Source organism: Oncorhynchus clarkii, chromosome 19, assembly GCF_045791955.1.
Source record: "Oncorhynchus clarkii lewisi isolate Uvic-CL-2024 chromosome 19, UVic_Ocla_1.0, whole genome shotgun sequence".
Taxonomy (NCBI): Eukaryota; Metazoa; Chordata; class Actinopteri; order Salmoniformes; family Salmonidae; genus Oncorhynchus; species Oncorhynchus clarkii.
Window position 1 is genome coordinate 15,673,343 of NC_092165.1, and position 21,974 is coordinate 15,695,316.

A 21,974-nucleotide genomic window follows, 5' to 3' on the forward strand; every position below is an offset into this window, starting at 1 on the left:
CCTCTCCTTGGTGTGAACAGTCTGGTGCCTCTTCACATAGTTCGCATGAGCCGGCTTGTCTGAATCCGTCCTAATACTCGGCCTCCCACTTTGTGACCCAATGACAGCAGAGGACGTTTTCTGACCTCCATCCTTGAGCCATTGTTTGGGTGTTGATGGAATTGTGTGCTGTGTTATAAGCTAGACACCTCTTGTGATGAACACCAATTCTGACCCTGTCTGTATTGGTGGGGTAACAGAGGAAGCTTAGATCCAGGTCCAGACCTTCTATGAACCAAGTCACCAGGCATTAGATGAAACCCTGAAGGAGAAGACAGACCTGCTGATAGACTACCACCAGGGGTTTCTCCCACCACTATCTGTGAAGGCTGAAGCCCAGGGTGACTTGCTCTTTTAAACAGGAGTACTGTGCTTTTGTATCACAGGACCAGGAGGGTCTATCTCTATCAGCCCCAGACCCTGCTCCATCCCTGCACTGAGACTGTGGAGAGAAGGGTCTGGGCTGCAGACTGGATCCCTGACTGGAGCCTGTCTCTCTGATGACCACCAGGACTGAGGTTGTTCAGTCCACCGGTTGTGTTCTGTGTGGTTGAGTCTCTGTCCCTCTTGGTTGGGTCCTGACTCAGGAAGGAAGAGTAACTGCTCCTGATCCGGGGCCACCTCAGAGGTCCAGTCTCTCCAACCAGTAACGCCGGATATCAGCAGATCTTCATGGACTGGAAACCACAAAGATTATACAGAAATGCATAAAGGTTTATAAGACATTCTTTGCTGTACACAGAAACATGACATGTTATAAAATGCTAACCACAGTCAAGCCTGTACCTAATGATGGGTATGAATTTCTGAGCTTTAAATGTTAATAATTAGTTATAATAGAGACCCGAGGGGTGCTATAGCTGAGGGGCTACACCAGAGGTTAATGGTTATCTGTAGGAGGAAGGTATATGGTGAATGCAATCAAGCTTGGAATGTACTGAGTGCAGGGAAAACAATCACGTGGCAGCATTGATCAGGGGAGAGAACCATGGATTAGTGATGAAAGGGGTTGAGGTCAGGTTAAGGGAGAAAGAAAAGTTTATTGCCAGTATCACTTAGTTTCCTGCCAAGCAATAACAATATGGAGCAATTTTAGTTGTTTTTTTAAAGTCCAAACTCAGTCTCTGCAATGATACAAAAATAATCAGGTCAGTCAGCAGAGTCAATTTAGTATTTAATTTAAACAAATAGCATTACAAATAACATGTATTGCACAAAACGATACATGACAAGTAGAAAAACTTCTCACAATTGACCTTTTCTGTAAATCTGGTACCTTCGCTTTGATGTAACTATAGAATACTTTGGAAATGGTTCAATATTAAACACAGCTTCAATACTTCATGAATTAAGGCACTATCATTATCTCACTATAAAACACCTAAAGACAAAGTTTGTCACTTAATTAGTGAAGCATTTTTACACCATCCATCACCATATCATCTACTCGGCCTCATCATACTCATTCTTTCCTCAGTTCAGCTCATCCAGTTCCCGATACATCCAAAACCAACAGAATTAACTACAAACTAACTAGTATTACATTACATGTCACTCTATACTCTATACATGGGCCGTGTGCATTTTCTGCTGGTGTATCCTGAGGTAGCTCCTCTCTGAGAACCTCTTCCCACAGTGTGTACAGGCAAACGGCCGCTCTCCTGTATGGACCTTCAGGTGCATCTTCAGCTGGTGCTGGCGGGAGAACCTCTTCTCACACTGGGGGCAGCTGTAGGGTTTCTCCCCTGTGTGGACTCTCTGGTGCCTCTTCAGGTTGGACGATTGAGAGAAACTGGCACGGCACAGCTGGCAGCCAAATGGTTTCTCCCCCGTGTGCATCCTCTGGTGGATCTCCATCTGTTTGGGGAAACTGAAGGCTTTCCCACAGAACGAACATGGGAAGCGCTTCTCTTTGCCACTGGATCTGCTGATAGCGATACTACTACTACTGTCAATTGTCAATGGACTTGTGTAGCCATTAAGTGTTGAGGCATTGGCATTGTCTGAGGTCTGGTTTAACAGAAGAGTGTGAGGAGGACGAAGGCCAGAGAGTGTCTGTGTTGTCGCAGGGTCAATGTTCAAGTTGATAGATCCTTTAGAAGGCAGGCTGAAGGCAGAACCTGTTAGGGCATTAACCTGAGGCGCCATCAGTCTCTCTGAATCACAACTATAGGAGCAGGACGGAGAATTGCTAGCCGAGTCTGTGTCTGTTCTCATACGGATACCTCCCCATCCCAGCGGACTAAATCTACACCGTGCCCTGGTTTCAACTAGTATGTTGTCATGGAGATTAAGTTTAGATGTTGTTTTGTGTTCAACTGTCAGTTTCTGGTTATGTTGAACAATGCTCCCTAGCCCAGAGGTAAGGACGCTGTTCCATCCACTGGCCGCCACTATGTCGCCTCTGGTCCAGGCCGGCTTGTTGATGTTATCCCTGGAGCCCTTGGCTGTACTCGTCTGGGTTTGGGAATCCAAGATGGCCATCCAGTCTCCACTGTTAGCCTCCAGCCAACCATCTACAGGAAGAGGTTACAAAATAGACTTTACAGACATGGAAGAGAACTCGGGTCCCAAATTATTGGCACCGCTGATAAAGATAAAGCAAAAACAGGAACAGCAAAATAGCCCCATAACATCAAAGCTCTACTACCATATTTTACCGTAGGTATGAGGTACTTTTTTTTGCATATGCTTCCATGTTTCATTTTTTCGACGCCAAAGAGCTCTATTTTCAAGTCATCTGGCCAAAGCACCACCTGGAGTTTGATAAACGGCATTGGCACTTGAATTGAAACCGGTACTATGAGGAGGAACGAGCGTGGTGTTGGAGTGACGTCAGCTGACGTAAGACAATGGGCTATATGTATTTCTCCTTTACCTTGCTCCCCCTTCTTTAGTCCACTCAGCAGGTCAATGCTCTCTGGTTCGTCTTCTATTGTCTCCTCTTTGACTAGCAGCAGATCAGGCTTCCCATCCTCCATGTCTACTGGCTGTAAGAGATACAGAGTGAGAGGATTTTGGATCAAGAAATCTGATATGAGCACCTGCTATGGAGCATATTCTGATTGGGCAACAAGGGATTGCTATGAGTACTATGCAAACATGTTAGTTGATTTGATTACATTACACTTTATTTAATGCTTTGATCAGAGGCATGGTCCCACACTTTAGACAAAATTAATCAAGAACTGGGCCCGTATCCACAAAGAGTCTCAGAGTAGAAGTGCTGATCTTTCCATATAATCCTATTCATTATGATCTAAAAGGGTAAACTGATCCTAGATCATCACTCCTGCAATGAGAGGCTTTGTGGATACAGACCCTGACCTAATACCATTCAGACAGTAGTTTGCAGTGGGCTCACCTCAGCGAGACTGAGTGTGGTCCTGTGCAACTCAGCTGGTTCCTCTGTGGATTCAGGAGGAGGTGTAGTCTGGTTGTCCTCCATGATCATGGTCCCCTCAGGGTTCCGTAGACCCTCCTCACACCCCTCATCCTTCACCAGCAGCACCTCTGGACCCTCATCCTTCACCAGCAGCACCTCTGGACCCTCATCCTGGAAGAGAAAGGTGATACAGATTAAACAGACATACTCCCTCAGGTACGTACACACACACACACAGATAATAAACATGTTCAACATGGAGTGTTTACGCTTCCCCACTACATTTGAGTCCTATACTGTAGTTACAGAATGACTTCATTATTGTTAAACTCATCATGGTGGACATAAATATGATGATGTGTGTAAATATAAGTCCGCTATTTAGAACCTCTTCTCACAGTGTGTACAGGCGAACTGCATTTCTCCAGTGAGGATCTTCAGCTGGTGCTGGCGGGAGAACTTCTTCTCACATTGGGGGCGGCTGTACAATTTCTCCCTTGTGTGGTTCCTCTAGTGCCTCTTCAGGCTGCCAGCCTCTGTAAAGCACATGTGACACTGGGTACAGCTGAAGGGTTTCACCCCTGTGTGGACACTCTGGTGGATCTCCACCTTCTGGGAGCAGCTGAAGCCTTTGTTACAGAACATGCAGAGGAACCGTTTCTCTTTACTGTTGCCTGATGTGGCCCCCCCCCCCTGAACCTGAGCTCTAGCCCTGTCGTTTGAGTTCAATACCTGATTAAAAATAAGAAACGATGTGGACACTGGGTCGCGATTGCTGAATGTGTGTAAAGGGGAGTGGGTCGCAACATTTAGATTTGTCGCTAAACTTTCACTGTAATCTAAGAAATCTCTGCCCTGTGAGTATCCGTCTCCTAGGTGACTATCTGGATTCCATGTGGGAGGAATGTCACCCTCCACTTTCACCTCATCTACGACCAGACCCTCCCCTTTCTTATCTAGACACCCTTCTGAGTTTACACTACTACTGTACTGGTTCCAGTCCCCTATAGACAGATCAGTCTGTGTCTCTAAACCAGAGGTGGGAGGGACCAAGTCACTATTATTCGAGTCAAAACCAAGTCACAACCTCCGAGTCTCAAAATGCTAACGTTTTAGCATTTGTGGTACAAATCCCGTTCAAGACATTGGAAAGATGTGACTTTGTTGAGCTTCACAATCAATTTGAGATACTTTTGGATGATTTGGACATGATGCATGAAAAATGCTAATATCAGTGGCCCGTTTTGATGTTTGAAAGCCTATACACATAAATACCCCACTAAATTGGACAAGAGGCCACTAGCTTCTTTTTTGAAAAACGCCCTATAGAATCTTGGCCTAGCTCCTCATGTACCAGAGACCTAGCAGAGCTGTTACTCACAAATACAATGGGGCAAAAAAGTATTTAGTCAGCCACCAATTGTGCAAGTTCTCCCACTTAAAAAGATGAGGCCTGTAATTTTCATCATAGGTACACTTCAACTATGACAGTCAAAATGAGAAAAGAAATCCAGAAAATCACATTGTAGAATTTTTTATGAATTTATTTGCAAATTATGGTGGAAAATAAGTATTTGGTCACCTACAAACAAGCAAGATTTCTGGCTCTCACAGACCTGTAACTTCTTCTTTAAGAGGCTCCTCTGGGCCTCCCGGGTGGCGCAGTGGTTAAGGGCGCTCTACTGCAGCGCCAGCTGTGCCATCAGAGTCCCTGGATTCGCGCCCAGGCTCTGTCGTAACCGGCCGCGACCGGGAAGTCCGTGGGGCGACGCACAATTGACCTAGCGTCGTCCGGGTTAGGGAGGGATTGGTCGGTAGGGATGTCCTTGTCTCATCGCGCACCAGCGACTCCTGTGGCGGGCCGGGCGCAGTGCGCACTAACCAAGGTTGCCAGGTGCACGGTGTTTCCTCCGACACATTGGTGCGGCTGGCTTCCGGGTTGGATGCGCGCTGTGTTAAGAAGCAGTGCGGCTTGGTTGGGTTGTGTATCACGCATGACTTTCAACCTTCGTCTCTCCCGAGCCCGTACGGGAGTTGTAGCGATGAGACAAGATAGTAGCTACTACAACAATTGGATACCACGAAATAAGGGAGAAAAAGGGCTAAAAATAAAATAAAATAAATAATAATAAAAGGCTCCTCTGTCCTCCACTCGTTACCTGTATTAATGGCACCTGTTTGAACTTGTTATCAGTATAAAAGACACCTGTCCACAACCTCAAACAGTCACACTCCAAACTCCAAACAAGACCAAAGAGCTGTCAATGGACACCAGAAACAAAATTGTAGACCTGCACCAAGCTGGGAAGACTGAATCTGCAATAGGTAAGCAGCTTGGTTTGTAGAAATCAACTGTGGGAGCAATTATTAGGAAATGGAAGACATACAAGACCACTGATAATCTCCCTCGATCTGGGGCTCCATGCAAGATCTCACCCCGTGGGGTCAAAATGATCACAAGAACGGTGAGCAAAAATCCCAAAACCACACGGGGGGACCTAGTGAATGACCTGCAGAGAGCTGGGACCAAAGTAACAAAGCCTACCATCAGTAACACACTACGCCGCCAGGGACTCAAATCCTGCAGTGCCAGACGTGTCCCCCTGCTTAAGCCAGTACATGTCCAGGCCCGTCTGAAGTTTGCTAGAGAGCATTTGGATGATCCAGAAGAAGATTGGGAGAATGTCATATGGTCAGATGAAACCAAAATAGAACTTTTTGGTAAAACTCAACTCGTCGTGTTTGGAGGACAAAGAATGCTGAGTTGCATCCAAAGAACACCATACCTACTGTGAAGCATGGGGGTGGAAACATCGTGCTTTGGGGCTGTTTTTCTGCAAAGGGACCAGGACGACTGATCCGTGTAAAGGAAAGAATGAATGGGGCCATGTATCGTGAGATTTTGAGTGAAAACCTCCTTCCATCAGCATGTGCATTGAAGATGAAACGTGGCTGGGTCTTTCAGCATGACAATGATTCCAAACACACCGCCCGGGCAACGAAGGAGTGGCTTCATAAGAAGCATTTCAAGGTCCTGGAGTGGCCTAGCCAGTCTCCAGATCTCAACCCCATAGAAAATCTTTGGAGGGAGTTGAAAGTCTGTGTTGCCCAGCAACAGCCGCAAAACATCACTGCTCTAGAGGAGATCTGCATTGAGGAATGGGCCAGAATACCAGCAACAGTGTGTGCAAACCTTGTGAAGACTTACAGAAAACAATTGACCTCTGTCATTGCCAACAAAGGGTATATAACAAAGTATTGAGGTAAACTTTTGTTAATGACCAAATACTTATTTCCCACCATAATTTGCAAATAAATTCATAAAAAATCCTACAATGTGATTTTCTGGATTTCTTTCCCCTCATTTTGTCTGTCATAGTTGAAGTGTACCTATGATGAAAATTACAGGCCTCTCATCTTTTTAAGTGGGAGAACTTGCACAATTGGTGGCTGACTAAATACTTTTTTGCCACACTAACTGTTTCACGTTTAGAAGTGACTTTTTCTAACAAACAAATGGAACCACTATGGGGAGTACGATGGCACCCGATTATGGTAATCTTTATATGGGACAATTAGAGCAGTGGTTCCCAACCAGGGTTACTAGGACCCCAGGGGGTACTTGAGAAGACTCATGAGACCATAGACTTACTGGTAAAATGCACACGAGGTGACACTTCAGGGGTACTCCGGGCAGAGCAAAATTCAGTTGGTGGTACAACAACCGAAAAAGGTTGGGAACTACTGGCTTAGAGCATGATCACATTCCCAACCCTGATCAGAATCCCTTTTTTTAATCCATGATCAAACTATATCAATGTTATATAGATGATATATTGGTATTATTTGATGGGACTCTCACTGAGCTTGATGTTCAATGAGTTTCTTAATAAATCAAATGATCATTTCATTTCACAGTGGACTTTGATTACAATAGTGTCAGCTTCCTTGGCATTCAGATCACTAAAGAAAATGACACACTCATCACCGATCTATACAGGAAGCCCACAGTTTGAAACAGGCTTCTAAGAAGTGGTAGTTTCCACCCCATTCCTCTAAAGAAAAGCCTGTCAGTTTAACCCATAACAGTCTAAGCCAGGGTGGGAGGGATTCTACTAAACTATATGGAATTGTTTTAAGAAGGCCATACCAAGGATAATTTTACTATTTGATTTTGAATTTTAAGACCCCTTGAAGTATCCCCCCCCAAAAAAAAATGTTTTTGAAAAAAATAAAATGTTGGACCTTACTGCTATTAGCCCACACAAACGCAATGAATATGAGATTCACTACAATGTACAACAGATAGACCCTCCAAAGAAAATCTAAAGTAAGTTCGTTCTGAAGTGTCTGTCCTATATCTGAGAGATATAAAAAAGATTAGGAAACATTTGTAATTTTCTACATGTATTTAACCCCTTTTTTTGTCACTAAATAGACTCCAAATATATTGCCATTGATTGATGAATTGTCCTTTGGCTCTGGATGACAGCTTAGCTTCCCCAGCCCCAGTCTCTCTGGGTCTGATCTGTGGTCAGATCCTGTATGTAAGAGCCTGTGTGTTACAGTTAAAGTCTTGGTGTCGGTCTCTAACTTGAGGACGGCGTTCGGTGTTCCACTAACCTCCATGATGCTGCGTTGGGTCCTGGACTGCGCTGGGGTGGTGGTGGGGTTCTCTGTGGCTACAGGGGGCTCCCCTGCCGCTCCAGTCTGGACGTCTCCGCTGTGCCGTGGGTCCTCCACTACTTCAGTCATCTCCTGCTTCAACCCAGGACCTGTAGCCTCTGCACCCTCAGACTGACACAAGAAAAGGGAGGAGGTTATTACCGGTACATGAGTTTTATTGGATAACAATGTTGTAGTGAAGTCTCACAAGCTCCTCTATGGAAGATAAATGAGGACGTACATGTAAGCAAGTGAATAGCTGAGGGGAGCCTTTCTGAAATGAACTGGCCACATTTGATGTACTGTAATTTTAATGTGACAATATTGCACTGACCTCTATCACAACAACATGCTGGGTTGAGGTTCCACTCCTCTCATCAACAATGATTGTTTGGTCTTCTCTCCATTTATTGTGTCCCGCTGGCTTCACAAAGCTCCTGTGGCCTCCAGTCAGATGTCCTTCACCTGAGAGAGCGATTGGGGGAAAAAAAGTGGTTAGGTTAGCAACTGTCAATGCTCAACAGTATATTGTATACTATTGATACTGTCTAGAATTGGCCAGGATGTAAGGTAACACTTCTCAACTTCTTGATATACTATTTATAGGTTGATTATGTTCCATGCATCATTGTTTTCAATTAGTAAATAGGAAATACAGTAAATCAAGAATCTGGTTAGAATACGATATTGTATCTTTGTGCAAGATAGCTCAGCAATCAGAGGAATTATAGAATACTATCCAACACCCAATTCTCGTTAACACAAGTCACACGTGCAGAGGGGAACTAGGCGACAGGCACTGTTCTATAGCTATAGAACGGCGACAGGCCGCGCACCCACGCCTTTGCAAAATGTACCTCTTGCCATTCCTCTGTATCGGTCTAGGATGTTGAAAGTACTGGGACGACTGGCGAAAACGCGCTCTCGCATTGTCCTCTCTGTGCGCTCCCGTGCCACCTTCAGTTCTAGTAGCTGTAGTTTCCTCCGCAATCCCCTATTTTCTTTCTGGCTTTGAGAAATTTCCAAACGAAACACTGCATAGTCGTCGTCTACGACTTTACAGATCTCTGCCACGGCTGCATTTGCTAGCACCTCCATGATGGAGGCTATTTGAGTGTGAAAAACCATACCGTTAGAGTTAGCCATTGTTAGCAACTAGCTGGCTAGAGTTACCTAGATAACATCTATCAACCAAGTCTGGTCTCCAACGCGAACTAAACACTACCTAGGGTAGGTATGTGATGCTGTGTAGTGAAATTTGTCATATTGAGTTCCAGGGTGTTAAAAAAAACTTTGAAATAACAAAACCCTAACGTGGAAATGATTCTTGGTCACCGTTCACTTCCGTTTACTTCTTCTTCTATGGTATTATGGCGGTCCGCAAAAAAATCGTTAGGGGTGGTATGCCACCGCCTGCTGCGTTCGCCCACTGTTCTGGAGCGTGAATTCATTACACTTTGTAGCTAGATTTCCAACTAATTGTCGCCTACTGTTCTGGAGTGTGAATTAATTACACTTTGTAGCTAGATTTCCCAAAAAATTGGCGACAGATTTTCATGCGAAAATTCAAAAATCTGCATAAAGAAAATATGCCCATTTTTCCCACCAGCATTGTGTTTCCACCAAACTGACTTGTGGATAAAAATCAGTGCATGATTACTTTTTCCCTTAATTTTTCATTTACAGAAAGCTAAATTTAATGTTAAATGTGTTTCTATTGCATTTTTCAACTCTACCATAGTTTTGCCACATTAAATAGCAAATGTGCCTACTTTGGTCTTGGTAGCAGGAAAAATCTCTCATCATCATGGCAAAATGTGAAGAATAGCATGAGAGTAGATATAAAACAGCATACAGCAAAACATCCCTCAATAGAGGCAATATAAGTCAAACTGTGTAGAACTTCAAGAAATACATTTAAAAATTGCATATTTTCCAGGGAATACCCGCCTAAAATCTACTGCGCCCCATAAAGTATATATTTTTTAATGCATTTTAGCTAACCCTAATCCTTGTCCTAAACTTAACCTAGTTCTCTTAACCTGCTACGTTAATTCTCCATGTGATATATACGGCCTAAAAGCCATACATCATTTCACAGAAACAGTTCCATAAGACACACTCGCACAGAGGTGGAATAAATTCAGCCACACATACGCCTAACTATTGATTCAGGACCATGGACAGCAAATAAAACAGGTATGCTGGGTATGCTTGTCATCGGCAAGGACTTTTTATAAAAATAAACAGAATAGAGCACAGGCAAAATCCTAGAGGAAAACATGGTTCAGTCTGCTTTCCACCAGACAGTGGGAGACAAATTAACCTTTCAGCAGGACAATAACCTAAAACACAAGGCCAAATATACACTGGAATTACTTACCAAGACAACATTGAATGTTCCTAAGTGGCCTAGTTACAGTTTTGACTTAAATCAGCTTGAACATCAATGGCAAGACTTGAAAATGGCTGTCTAGCAATGATCAACAACCAACATGACAGAGCTTGAAGAATTAAATAATGGGCAAATATTGTGCAATCCAGGTGTGCAAAGCTCTTAGAGACTTACCCAAAAGGACCCACAGCTGTAATCGCTGCCAAAGGTGATTCTAACATGTATTAAACGTATCTAATCAAGATTCGTATTTTACTTTTCATTCATCTTTCAAAAATGTTAGAATTTTTCTTCCACTTTGACAGAGTATTTTGTGCAGATTGTTGGGAAAAAAAGACAATTAAATCTGTTTTAATTCCAATTTGTAACAACAAAATGTGGAAAAGGTCTAGAGCTGTCCTTAAATTTTAAATCTGAGAGAAGTACTTTCTCAATTGAGATCAAAGCCAAAGCTCACAGTCAGGCCGGTCCGGTGGTATTCCTAGAGTAGGTCTTGATCCGTTTCAGGGCGGAGAATGTGGACACAGGAATGGTAAAATCCAGACAGGTAAGCAGATACAGTTGGTACATACTCTTTTTCAGCCTCTTCTGCCGGAGAACATGGATAAGATTGGCCGGAATCCTACCCTCGAAGTCAGACATGGAGTACATTACTATGAGTTCAGTTGAGCCGCAACAGATCATAGTTGAGCCCAAAGCTTTCCTAAAGACTTAAGGATACAGCACTGGGTAAGGTTTTACTACATCTGGGGAGCTGTTGTGGGACAAGGAGGACAAGGAACATGAGCCTTTTGTGGTCCTTGAATGTATAAGATAAAATGTAAGAGTACGCAAAGATGGAGTTGAAAAAAATCGTTGTCTTTCAACTTTACAGCACCTTGTGACATAACCAGGTTAAAAGTGTGGGCATAATAATGCATGAACTGAGCCTGTGATATTGTTTCTTTGACTTTTGCTTGTACTCCGTTTAGACCAGAGGCCATGACTGCGGCCACATCGTAACACTGTGCCAATACTTTGAAGGTCTACTCGTGTCCCCAAATGTTTTTGAACTCACCATAGCTCACAGGTGTGGTGTGAAGTTGAGTTTTGGTGATGCAGAGCTGACTTGTAAAACTGTCTAGGTCTTTTGAAACCAGTACTGGCCCAGGTTGACATATTGTTAGCACTGAAGAGTACAAACCCAGCAGTACAGTTTATTGGTTTTCTTACATCGTCATCCACGGATAACACTCATAATTGTTAACTTGAAAATACCTTTCAAAACTCTTTACTAGTTTTTGATTTGATTTATTAGGATCCCCATTAGCCAAAGGCGACAGCTAGTCTTACTGGGGTCTGACATAACAAAAAATACATTAAATACTTTATAATTTACATACATTTAAAAACATTCATATGTAGTGTGTGTGCATCTATCAGTTACACATACATGTCAGTACATATACATGGGATGCCAACCGCGTCACGGGGTCCAAACTCAAAAGGTAGTTAGCAACCAAACTTTTTCAATAGACTTTGAAAACTTTCCAAAACAACAAACCGAGCTCTCCGCGTTCAACGGGAAGTGACGAGATGCACCAATATTTAACTTATAGTTGAAAGTTAGTCTTGAAAAATGCGATGCTAACAAATTATCCACCAGATCCTCCTGATAACACCTGCTACAGCCGCAACCATTGTTACACACTGCAACAAAAGTTAGCTCAAGCATGGTAAAACTAGGCTTCTGCTTGCTATTGGCTCTGTCAGTAGTGACATGTCACTTTTATTTCAAATGGTCCCACCCATTGCAAGTCAAAAGGTGATTGCTTCATTTCACTGTCACTCTACAATTCGGCTCTAATATTTTTTTATTTAAACTTTATTTAACTAGGCAAGTCAGTTGAGAACAAATTCTTATTTACAATGGCGGCCTACCAAAAGGCAAAAGGCCTCCTGCGGGGACGGGGCCTGGGATTAAAAAATTTAAATAAATACAATATAAATATAGGACAAAACACACATCACAACAAGAGACAACGCAACACTACATAAAGAGAGACATAAGACAACAACATAGCAAGGCAGCAACACAACATAACAAAAACATGGTAGCATCACAAAACATGGTAGCATCACAAAACATGGTACAAACATTATTGGGCACAGACAACAGCACAAAGGGCAAGAAGGTAGAGACAACAATACATCACACAAAGCAGCCACAACTGTCAGTAAGAGTGTCCAGGATTGAGTCTTTGAAGATATTGAGATAAAACTGTCCAGTTTGAGTGTATGTTGCAGCTCGTTCCAGTCGCGAGCTGCATCGAACTGAAGAGAGGAAGGACCGACCCAGGGATGCATGTGCTTTGGGGACCTTTAACAGAATGTGACTTGCTGCAGTAGATATCTCAGATAGGGTGGAGTGAGGCCTAAGAGAGTTTATAAATAAGCATCAACCAGTGAGTCTTGCGACAGATATACAGAGATGACCAGTTTACAGAAGAGTATAGAGTGCAGTAATGTGTCCTATAAGGAGCATTGGTGGCAAATCTGATGGCCGAAAGATTACCTGCCGATCTATAAATTATGTCTCCGTAATCTAGCATGGGTTGGATGGTCATCTGAATCAGGGTTAGTTTGGCAGCTGTGTTGAAAGAGGAGCGATTACGATATAGGAAACCAAGTCCAGATTTAACTTTAGCCTCCAGCTTTGATATGTGCTGAGAGAAGGACAGTGCACCATCTAGCCATACTCCCAAGTACTTGTATGAGGTGACTACCTCATGCTCTAAACCCTCAGAGGTAGTAATAACACCTGTGGGAAGAGGAACATTCTTCTTACCAAACCACATTTAAAGGGGGAGATGTTCAGAACAAGGTTAAGGGTAGTGAAAGCGTGTTGGACACTAAGAAAGCTTTGTTGTAGACCATTTAACACTAAATCTGGGGAGGGGCCAGCTGAGTATAAGACTATCATCTGCATATAAATGAATGAGAGAGCTTCCTACTGCCTGAACTATGTTGTTGTAAATTGAGAAGAGCGTGACAGGCAGTGGCTGAGACAGCAGTTTTTCTGACTTTATACACTGCACTCTTTGAGATAGGTAGTTAGCAAACCAGGCCAAAGACCCCTCAGAGTCACCAATACTCCTTAGCCGGCCCACAAGAATGGAATGGTCTACCGTATCAAAAGCTTTGGCCAAGTCAATAAAAATAGCAGTATTGCTTAGAATCAAGGGCAATGGTAACATCTTTGAGGACCTTTTAAGGTTGCAGTGACACATCCATAACCTGAGCAGAAACCAGATTGCATACCCGGAAGAATACTATATACATCGAAAAAGCCAGTCAGTTGATTATTGACAAGTTTTTCCAACTCTTTTGATAAACAGGGCAAAATCAAAATAGGCCTATAACAGTTTGATCTCCCCCTTTAAATGAAGGACGAACTGTGGCTGCATTCCAAGCAATGGGAACCTCCCCTGAAAGGAGAGACAGGCTTGGCAATGATAGGGGCAGCAACCTTAAAGAAGAAAGGGTCTAAACCATCTGACCCAGAGGTTTTTTGGGGGTCAAGTTCAAGGAGCTCCTTTAGCACCTCGGACTCCGTGACTGCCTGCAGGGAGAAACTTTGTAGCGGGGCAGGGGAAAAAAAGGGAGAAGCATTGGGGATAGTCGCATTAGAAGGGGTGGGAAATGTTGGATGGGGAGGGAGGCATGGCTGAGTCAAATAGGAATCATGACTTAATGAAGTGGTGATTAAAGAGCTCAGCCATGTGCTTCTTGTCAGTAACAATCATCAACATTAAGGAGGAGGGTTTATTCTCTAGGTCTTTAACCGTTTTCCACTTGTCATCAAGGCAAAGAGTGGCTACTTTGAACAATCTTAAATATAAAATATATTTTGATCTGTTTAACACTTCTTTGGTTACTACATGATTCCAAATGTGTTATTTCATAGTTTTGATGTCTTCACTATTATTCTACAATGTAGAAAATAGTACAAATAAAGAAAACCCCTTGAATGAGTAGCTGTGTGCAAACTTTTGACTGGTACTGTATATTATCTAGTCTTGAGGAAATAAGGGCATTTATAAGTTTCTCCAGATCAGTGACTGAGATAAAAGACTTGACTTTAGCTATATTTCTTAGATGATAAAAGCAGAAATTGACACGTTTTTTTTACATGCAGATCAAGGTTTAGGTCAGGGCCAAAGAAGACCTCAAGGTTTAAGGCCATAGGCTTTACATTTGTGGATAAAATACCAATATCTACAATCGGAGTTCTAGCAAGGTGGGGGTCAAATACAACAACCTCAGATTTAAAAAAAAATCATTAATCCGGAGAAAAATTGTCAAACATCCAACATTTGATGTCAGCAAGAGACCTGTGAAGGGTAGCTACGCTAGCTTGGTCACTGGGTCTGATTGGTAAATAGAGCTGCGTGTCATCCGCATAGTAGTGAAACTGAATGTTATGATTGCGGGTGATGTCACCAAGGGGAAGCATATACAGGGAAAAAAGGATGGGGCCCAGAATTGACCCCTGAGGGACACCAACAACACGCTCAATTTTCTTAAACAGAATTTTCAAGTTGTGGGAGTTCTTAGAGATCGGGGTTGAGAAGTAGATCAAGGTAGAGAAGTAGTTCAGTGTAGAGGAGTAGCATAAGAGCAACATTATAATTTCTTATCAGATCCTTCATTATCTCATAGAATACTTGAAGTTTGCAGGCCTTCCATTTATGTTCAGCCTTTTTAATTTCATTTTTTCCAACCACGAGTGTGTTCATTTAACCTGGGTGAGACACTGGCAGACAATTTATTCTTAGTTATAACTGAGTCTAAAGCAGCCTGACATACAGTATGTCATTGAAACTGTTCACCAAATCATTGGTGTGAAGAAAATAACAGGATCAGTGTTAAGGGATAGAAAAGCATTTGTGAATTTACTAGCAGTTGTGGAGTTAATGATGCGAGAGCGAGTGAGGACAGACATGTTTAGGAGGAGGAGGAGAAATGCTGCGATGCCCCGTCGGGTCCTGGGCGGCGCTGGTGAGGTCTTCCGTGGCTACAGGGTGCGCTTCAGCAGCTTCAGTCTGGATGTCTCTCCTTCAGTCCTCTCCTGCTTGACCAGAGACGATCCTCCAGGACCTGCAACTGCAAACTGACAAGAAGAGAGGAGGTTATTACCGGTACATGAGTTGAATTGGATAACAATATAGTAGGTCTCACAAGCTCCCCTATGGCAGAAATGTACATTTAAGGATGTACATTTAAGCAAGTGAATAGCTGAGGGGAGCCTTTCTGAAAAAAACTGGCCACATTTGATGTACGGTAATTTTGATGTAATGCTATTACACTAACCTCTATCATGATAATGTGCTGGTGTGAGGTTCCACTCCCCTCATCAGCACTCTCTCCCCCTGGTCATGCAGAAAGAGAGGGAGAGAGCACAGAGAGAACAAAGGACTTCACTTGGCCAAACTCCTAAATCCCCAAAATGGGAGAATTAAACATTCTTTCTACTTTTGAAAATGTGGGACTTAAGGGACAGTTATGTTGAGTGTGTTTCATTTGGTGATCTCATAAAGGACAGGAAACACACATAACGGTATCTCTTAAGATGTACATTTCCCAGCTGTCAGGATTACATCTAAATATTGTGAAATGTATGTGATTTCACAAATAGTTTAATGTTTAAAGATGTAATGTGATAACCTTCTAAATGAGAGTGTGGATTTTCATATAAAGATTAACTAGTCAGTGGCCACACCCCCGTGAACCCAGACATCACATTAGGCTTCATGGAACCGCCCTTTTTTACTGAAACGTATAAAACCCACTCCTGATGAGATTCACACCAGACCACGCAAACACAAATGTAAACTAAGGTTGCAAATGGTTGAATTTCTAAGACCAAAATGCTGGGTGACGCTGGTGTGTGAAGTGGTTTAAATTTACAACTCTACCAAATGACAAGATTATACCTCGTGGAGTATTGGCTACATGGCTGGAAATGGTTAAACTCTGAGACTATCGATTCTTACAGAATAAGAGCAAATCTTAGACGTATAATTACTAGTCTGCAGCCAGAAATTACGTAAATCTAGGTCGAGAATACAGACAACTGCAGAAACAGCGATCTATGAGAATATTTCTGAATGGTACTCTGAAGTATCCATTCTAACCACCTACAACCACGAAAGACTTTGACTTCAACTTCATGTCCTGAATCCATGTTGTCTTTCTCGCTCTCTCAGTCCACACTCCCTTCCCTTTGTCTACCAAGCCGTCATATCGGCTTAGCCCACTAGGGACTTTTCTATCATTGTTAGTAACCAATATCTACTGTTTGTTTGTTATGTATTCTGTGATTATTTAGTTAGTTAGTAAATACATAATTGAGCCAATTTGTATGTTGCTGATTCATAATTTATACTAGGGTTCGTGAAGATTTTTAAAAAATAATAATTTTACTACGTTCAGATGAGACTGATAGAAGGTAAAGAATAATTAATGATTGACTGGTATTGATATAAAATATCATCAGATCTGTGGATTCGGAAGATAGCCGCTCTTTTTAAACTAATGCTTCCGTGGTGCCCCGGATTCCTAATGAGTTAGTTATTGCCTGATTAATTTAATCAAATAATTAAACATTAGGTAATCGATTTGAAAATGTAATCTCATTTAATCACAGTAAAGGCATGACACTACTGTCAATGCTCAAAGTTATATTGCACACTATTATTTGACACTGTCTAGAATTGGCAAGGATGTAAGGTAACACTTCGCATAACTTCTTGATATACTATTCATAGATCGATTGATTATGTTCTATGCATCATATTGTTTTCAATTAGTAAATAATAGGAAATGCAGGTAAATCAAGAATGTGGTTAGAATATGATATTGTGTCTTTGTGCAAGATAGCTAAGTAATCAGGGGAATTATTGCATACTATCCAAAAACTGACCAAGACCCAATTCTGGTTAACCATATGTGGTTAACAAATGGGCAATTCCATGGTAACGGAGACTGAGACTTAGAATTTTCCCCTAAAATGTATGCCAAACGAAAAACCATTGATTGAACAGTTTATACAACTCTATGCATAAGGCATACTTTTAACAATGTATAGGAACATTTGTACAAAAACACATTTACTGGAGGAACTGTGCAGATGAAAAGTTAAGTAAAATAATTTTGGGAAAATCTCTCTCAGTTTGTGTGACCACGTTTTCCAAAATCATAAATATCTGCTAAGATTCAAAGATGTCTGCAGAAAGAATGGGGTGTCAGCTATGACATGACACAATATACTATACAGAAATGCTTATTTATTGATATGAATGTAATTCTCTTCATGGTGATGTATAATAAATTGGTACACTAAGATAGAAATAAGCAATATCCTCCTTTGCATATTTGGGTATTATTCTACATACAGGCTATTATTTTAATGAGCTCCGCCATAAACCAAGACCAAATTTGGTTGGTCCAGCCCAGATCAAATCTGAACCAGCTATTGACCTCTATGTCTCACAAGTTTGAACATCAACGTACAGCACAGTAGAGCTCAATAGAGTACAGTACATTAGTGTACTCAACTCCAGTGTGCTCTTCTGAACTCTACTCCACTCTATTCTACTCAACAGTACAGGACTGTACTGAACTATACTCTACTGTACTGTCCAAACATGTGAAACATAGACGTCTGTGACTGGTTCAGAATTGGTCCGGATGGGACAAAATCTGAACCAATCATGAACGTCAATGTTCGGAAAAATGAAGGGCGGTCCAGACGTCTACGGACATTAAAATAAAGGCTGGTCCGGACAGGAACATAAACTGGCGTCTGTGGACTTCAAAATCAATGCCAGGGCAGACAGAATAAATGTAGACATGTGGTCAGTCTGTGCTCAGTGAGTGAGCAAGCTGGTTGCAATAAATGGAAAGATGGGGCTCATGGGTAGGTGTCAGTAAGAGCCAGGAGGGGTGACATTACTTGGAGAGAGAGAAAAAAAGAGAGAGGGAGGGGCTGTCCAGACTATTCACACACTTACTTTGACCACCAGGTGACAGAAAGAAAACAGTTATCAGCTGAACATAACAGTATGTCACTGGGGAGGACAGTAGCAGGTGACTCAACTGTGGCTTGTGACCAGTAGGATTTCTCATTGCAGCCAATTCAATTGACGAAATTCCATTATTGATTTTATATATTGAGTTTTAATCACTTAATAATTCAGAAACAAAATTGATATCAGTAAAAACAATAACTAATTGATAGGTCTACCTTCACTTATTACATCTGAACTTTTATTTGATCCTCTCTCCTCATGAGGGAGAGAATATCTTAAAGATGTGGGTTTTTGGTAACGGAATTTCAATCCACAAGGCAATGTTGGCATGGGTCTTCAACATCATCGTGTTTTGATGTATTTCTAATACCTTTTAAGACATTCTGGTAGACATTTTCTAAGGCCCCTTATCCATCTGTTTGACAAGAAATCAAAGCTTTTGTTTATTCAACATTTTGAGGTTGGAAAATGATTGAACATGTATATATGCCTTCATTTCAGAAAAATATAGACCGCTTTCATTTGACATGCTCCTATGAACGTCACATGTTGGTGTTCATGGATCCATGCAAGTCACACATGCGCAAGAGGCCCCGCAACCAGGTCATCACTAGTTACCACAGCCACAGTCATAACCCCCCATCCTATTTCTACAATGTATCTTCTTAAAATGTGATTCTAAACCTAACCTAACTGGAAATGAAGGTCAAAAAAGCACATTATTGTCTTTATAAATTGTTACAATACTTTGTGATTGTGGTAACTAGTGGAAATGCCGCAAGTCAGCCTCGGCCTTCCGCAAATTGTACGAACCTCTGGCCATTCCACTCCTCGGTATTGGAGGAGATACTGAGGATCTTGACACTACTGGGATGACGGGCTCTTGCATTGTCCTCTGCGAACTCCCGTGCCACCTTCAGTTCCAGCAGCTGTAGTTTACTCCGCAATACCCTGCTATGTTTCACTATATTGAATCAATCCGATATATTGGTATCACTCTGCAACAGAGGGATACATCCAAGGCGAGGATTTACAGATTTACTCCGGTGTACACCTTTGTCAAGACTGGGGTCCGCCCCTATATATAGACCCCAAGGCCGCGACACACGTTCTCTTTCATTTTCTCGGCAGACGTTCATATAGTTTGAGGTACAAACTTCCTGAAGTTCGCTTGGTAAGTCACTGGTAAGTGTAATATGTGTAAATGTATTAATAATAATAAGTGTATTAATATCTTGCGTGGAAGTAAACTCACTGGCTGTTTGCAGCTGACCACATGGCAGTACCTCTGATTCACTTTTGAAGGGACAGCTTACGAATTCAGGATCTTCCCTTTGGGCTCTCCTTGGCACCCCGCACTTTCACAAAGTTCATGGATGCTGACCTGGCACCTCTCAAGTCCCGAGGATTGTTGATCCTCAATTATCTGGATGGTTGTCTGGACTCAGGTCCTGTCACACAGAGACATGCTCCTGACCCACATCGGCGGGCTGGGGATTACTGTAAACGACAAGAGTCATCTGACGCCAACCCAGAGGGTGGCCTTCAATGTCATGGAGCTGGACTCAGTCCTCATGAGCACGCCTGCCCTCCAGAAGGGTTCAGGCAAACATATCTTGCCTCAACCACTTTTGGCAGGGGTGGGTAGAATCCGCCTTGACCTGCCAACGCCTGTTGGGCTTGCTGACGGCGGCCTTGTTGCTGATTCCCCTGGGCCTGCTTCAAATCCGGCCTCTTCAATGGTGGTTCATCTCACACCGGCTGCACCCGAAGCGCCACTGCACAGTGCCTCAGGGCATTGTTGAGGTGGCGCTGTCGCTCCTTTCTCTCAGGTGGGGTGTTGCGGAGGATGTGCCGCCGGGAGCTGGTCAGCACAGATGGGCAAGGGCACCGGCTACAAACGCAGAATGCCAGTTGCGCTGGCGGTTGTTCTGCTCTTGGTGCACTGGTATTGAGGTAGTGCCCGAGTCATGCATGGTGCAGTAAGTTTTCCAATACCTGCAGTCTGGTTTGGATGAGGGCTTGGCAGTCTCTACACTGAGGGTATTTGGCTGCTATATCTGCCTGCCATGTGGGGTGGATGGACAGGCCAGTGGGGTGCAATCCCTTGGTCTCCAGTTTTATGAAGAGGGTTTGTCACCTGCGTCCAGCTAGGACCCTCTCAATGGTGATCTGGATGTGGTCTTGGCAACTTTGGCAAAGCCTCCTTTGAACTGTTGGGAGTCTGCCACCCTGAAACCACCTCTCTATGAAGGTGGCTTTCTTGGTAGCGATTACTTCCATGAAGAGGGTGAGCTCCATGCTCTTTCGGTAAGTTCTGAGTGCTACCGGATGGACCCCGGTGGAAGAAGTATATCTCTTTGCCCCAACTCTTCCCCAACTCTTCATTTCTCCCGAAGGTTCTGTCAGACATCCCTTTTATCCTGTCTGCTTACGACCCTCCGACAGTGGCGGAGGGACACTGGCTTCTAACCGGAGGGCCTCCCCCCGGCATGCTGTGCCCTGTGCAGGCACTGGCTGCCTATGTGGAGCGGATATGGTCAGCGTGAACAACAGACCAGGTCTTTGTCTGCTACGGTAAGAGAGTCCTGATGCCTGGGCTATCAAAGCAGAGGCTCTCTCACTGGATCGTGGACACGATTACGACAGCATACCGCCTGGCTGGCAGGCCAGTGCTGGGATCTGTGGTGGCACAATCAACACGAGGTGTGGCTGCGTCCTGGGCTCTACTGACAGGAGTGCCCCTCGCTGATATCTGTGCTGCGGCCAGCTGGGCTTCCTCTCACACTTTTGCTAGGTACTATCGGGTAAATGTGGCACCTCCCTCTGTGGCTTGTACAGCAGTCCTCGCCGTAGCCGCCTCGTCCCGGGACATTGCTGGGACCCCCCTTCCACATTGACGGCTCTTGCATCTCGACCCGGCGCTGGGACTTCGCTGCTGACTGGCCAGGTACTTCTAGCACCGACTAAATCGGGTACGGGTATACCAATATATTGGAGTGATCCAATATAGTGAAAAATAAAAGGGTATGTATGTAACCACGGTTATGGGAGCTATATAGGTTACTCTAATCCTCTACGGTGCTAGTGGCGCCTCAAATTATGTAGAGAACGTGTGTCGCTGCCATGGGGTCTATGTATAGGGGCGTACCCCAGCCGTACACTGGAATAAATCTGTAAATCCTCATCTCGGATGTATCCCTCTACCACGTAGTGATACCAATATATTGGAGTGATCCATATAGCTCACATAACCGTGGTTACATACGTAACCTTCGTTATTGGTTGGCATCATAGCTCAAAGGTGTAGCTAAATGAAAAATGGATGCGTGCTGTTCTTGGAAGTATGGTACTGCTTATTATGTTACACATCAAATCTCCTATGATAAGTACTGTATCTTTCAAGCTGAGAGCAGAC

The 21,974-nt window shown here is 43.2% G+C and overlaps 1 protein-coding gene across 1 annotated transcript; it reads right to left on the reverse strand.

Moving 5' to 3' along the window:
• Positions 1-1,196: 1,196 nt before the first annotated feature.
• LOC139374825 (uncharacterized) lies at positions 1,197-9,453 on the reverse strand. The gene is made up of 6 exons (XM_071115968.1): positions 8,947-9,453; positions 8,424-8,554; positions 8,048-8,221; positions 3,404-3,595; positions 2,918-3,029; positions 1,197-2,555 (listed from the first exon to the last, which is right to left on the reverse strand). The coding sequence occupies exons 1-6, from the start codon at positions 9,233-9,235 to the stop codon at positions 1,603-1,605; spliced, it is 1,851 nt and encodes a 616-aa protein (XP_070972069.1). The 5' UTR covers positions 9,236-9,453; the 3' UTR covers positions 1,197-1,602.
• Between the last annotated feature and the right edge of the window lie 12,521 nt (positions 9,454-21,974).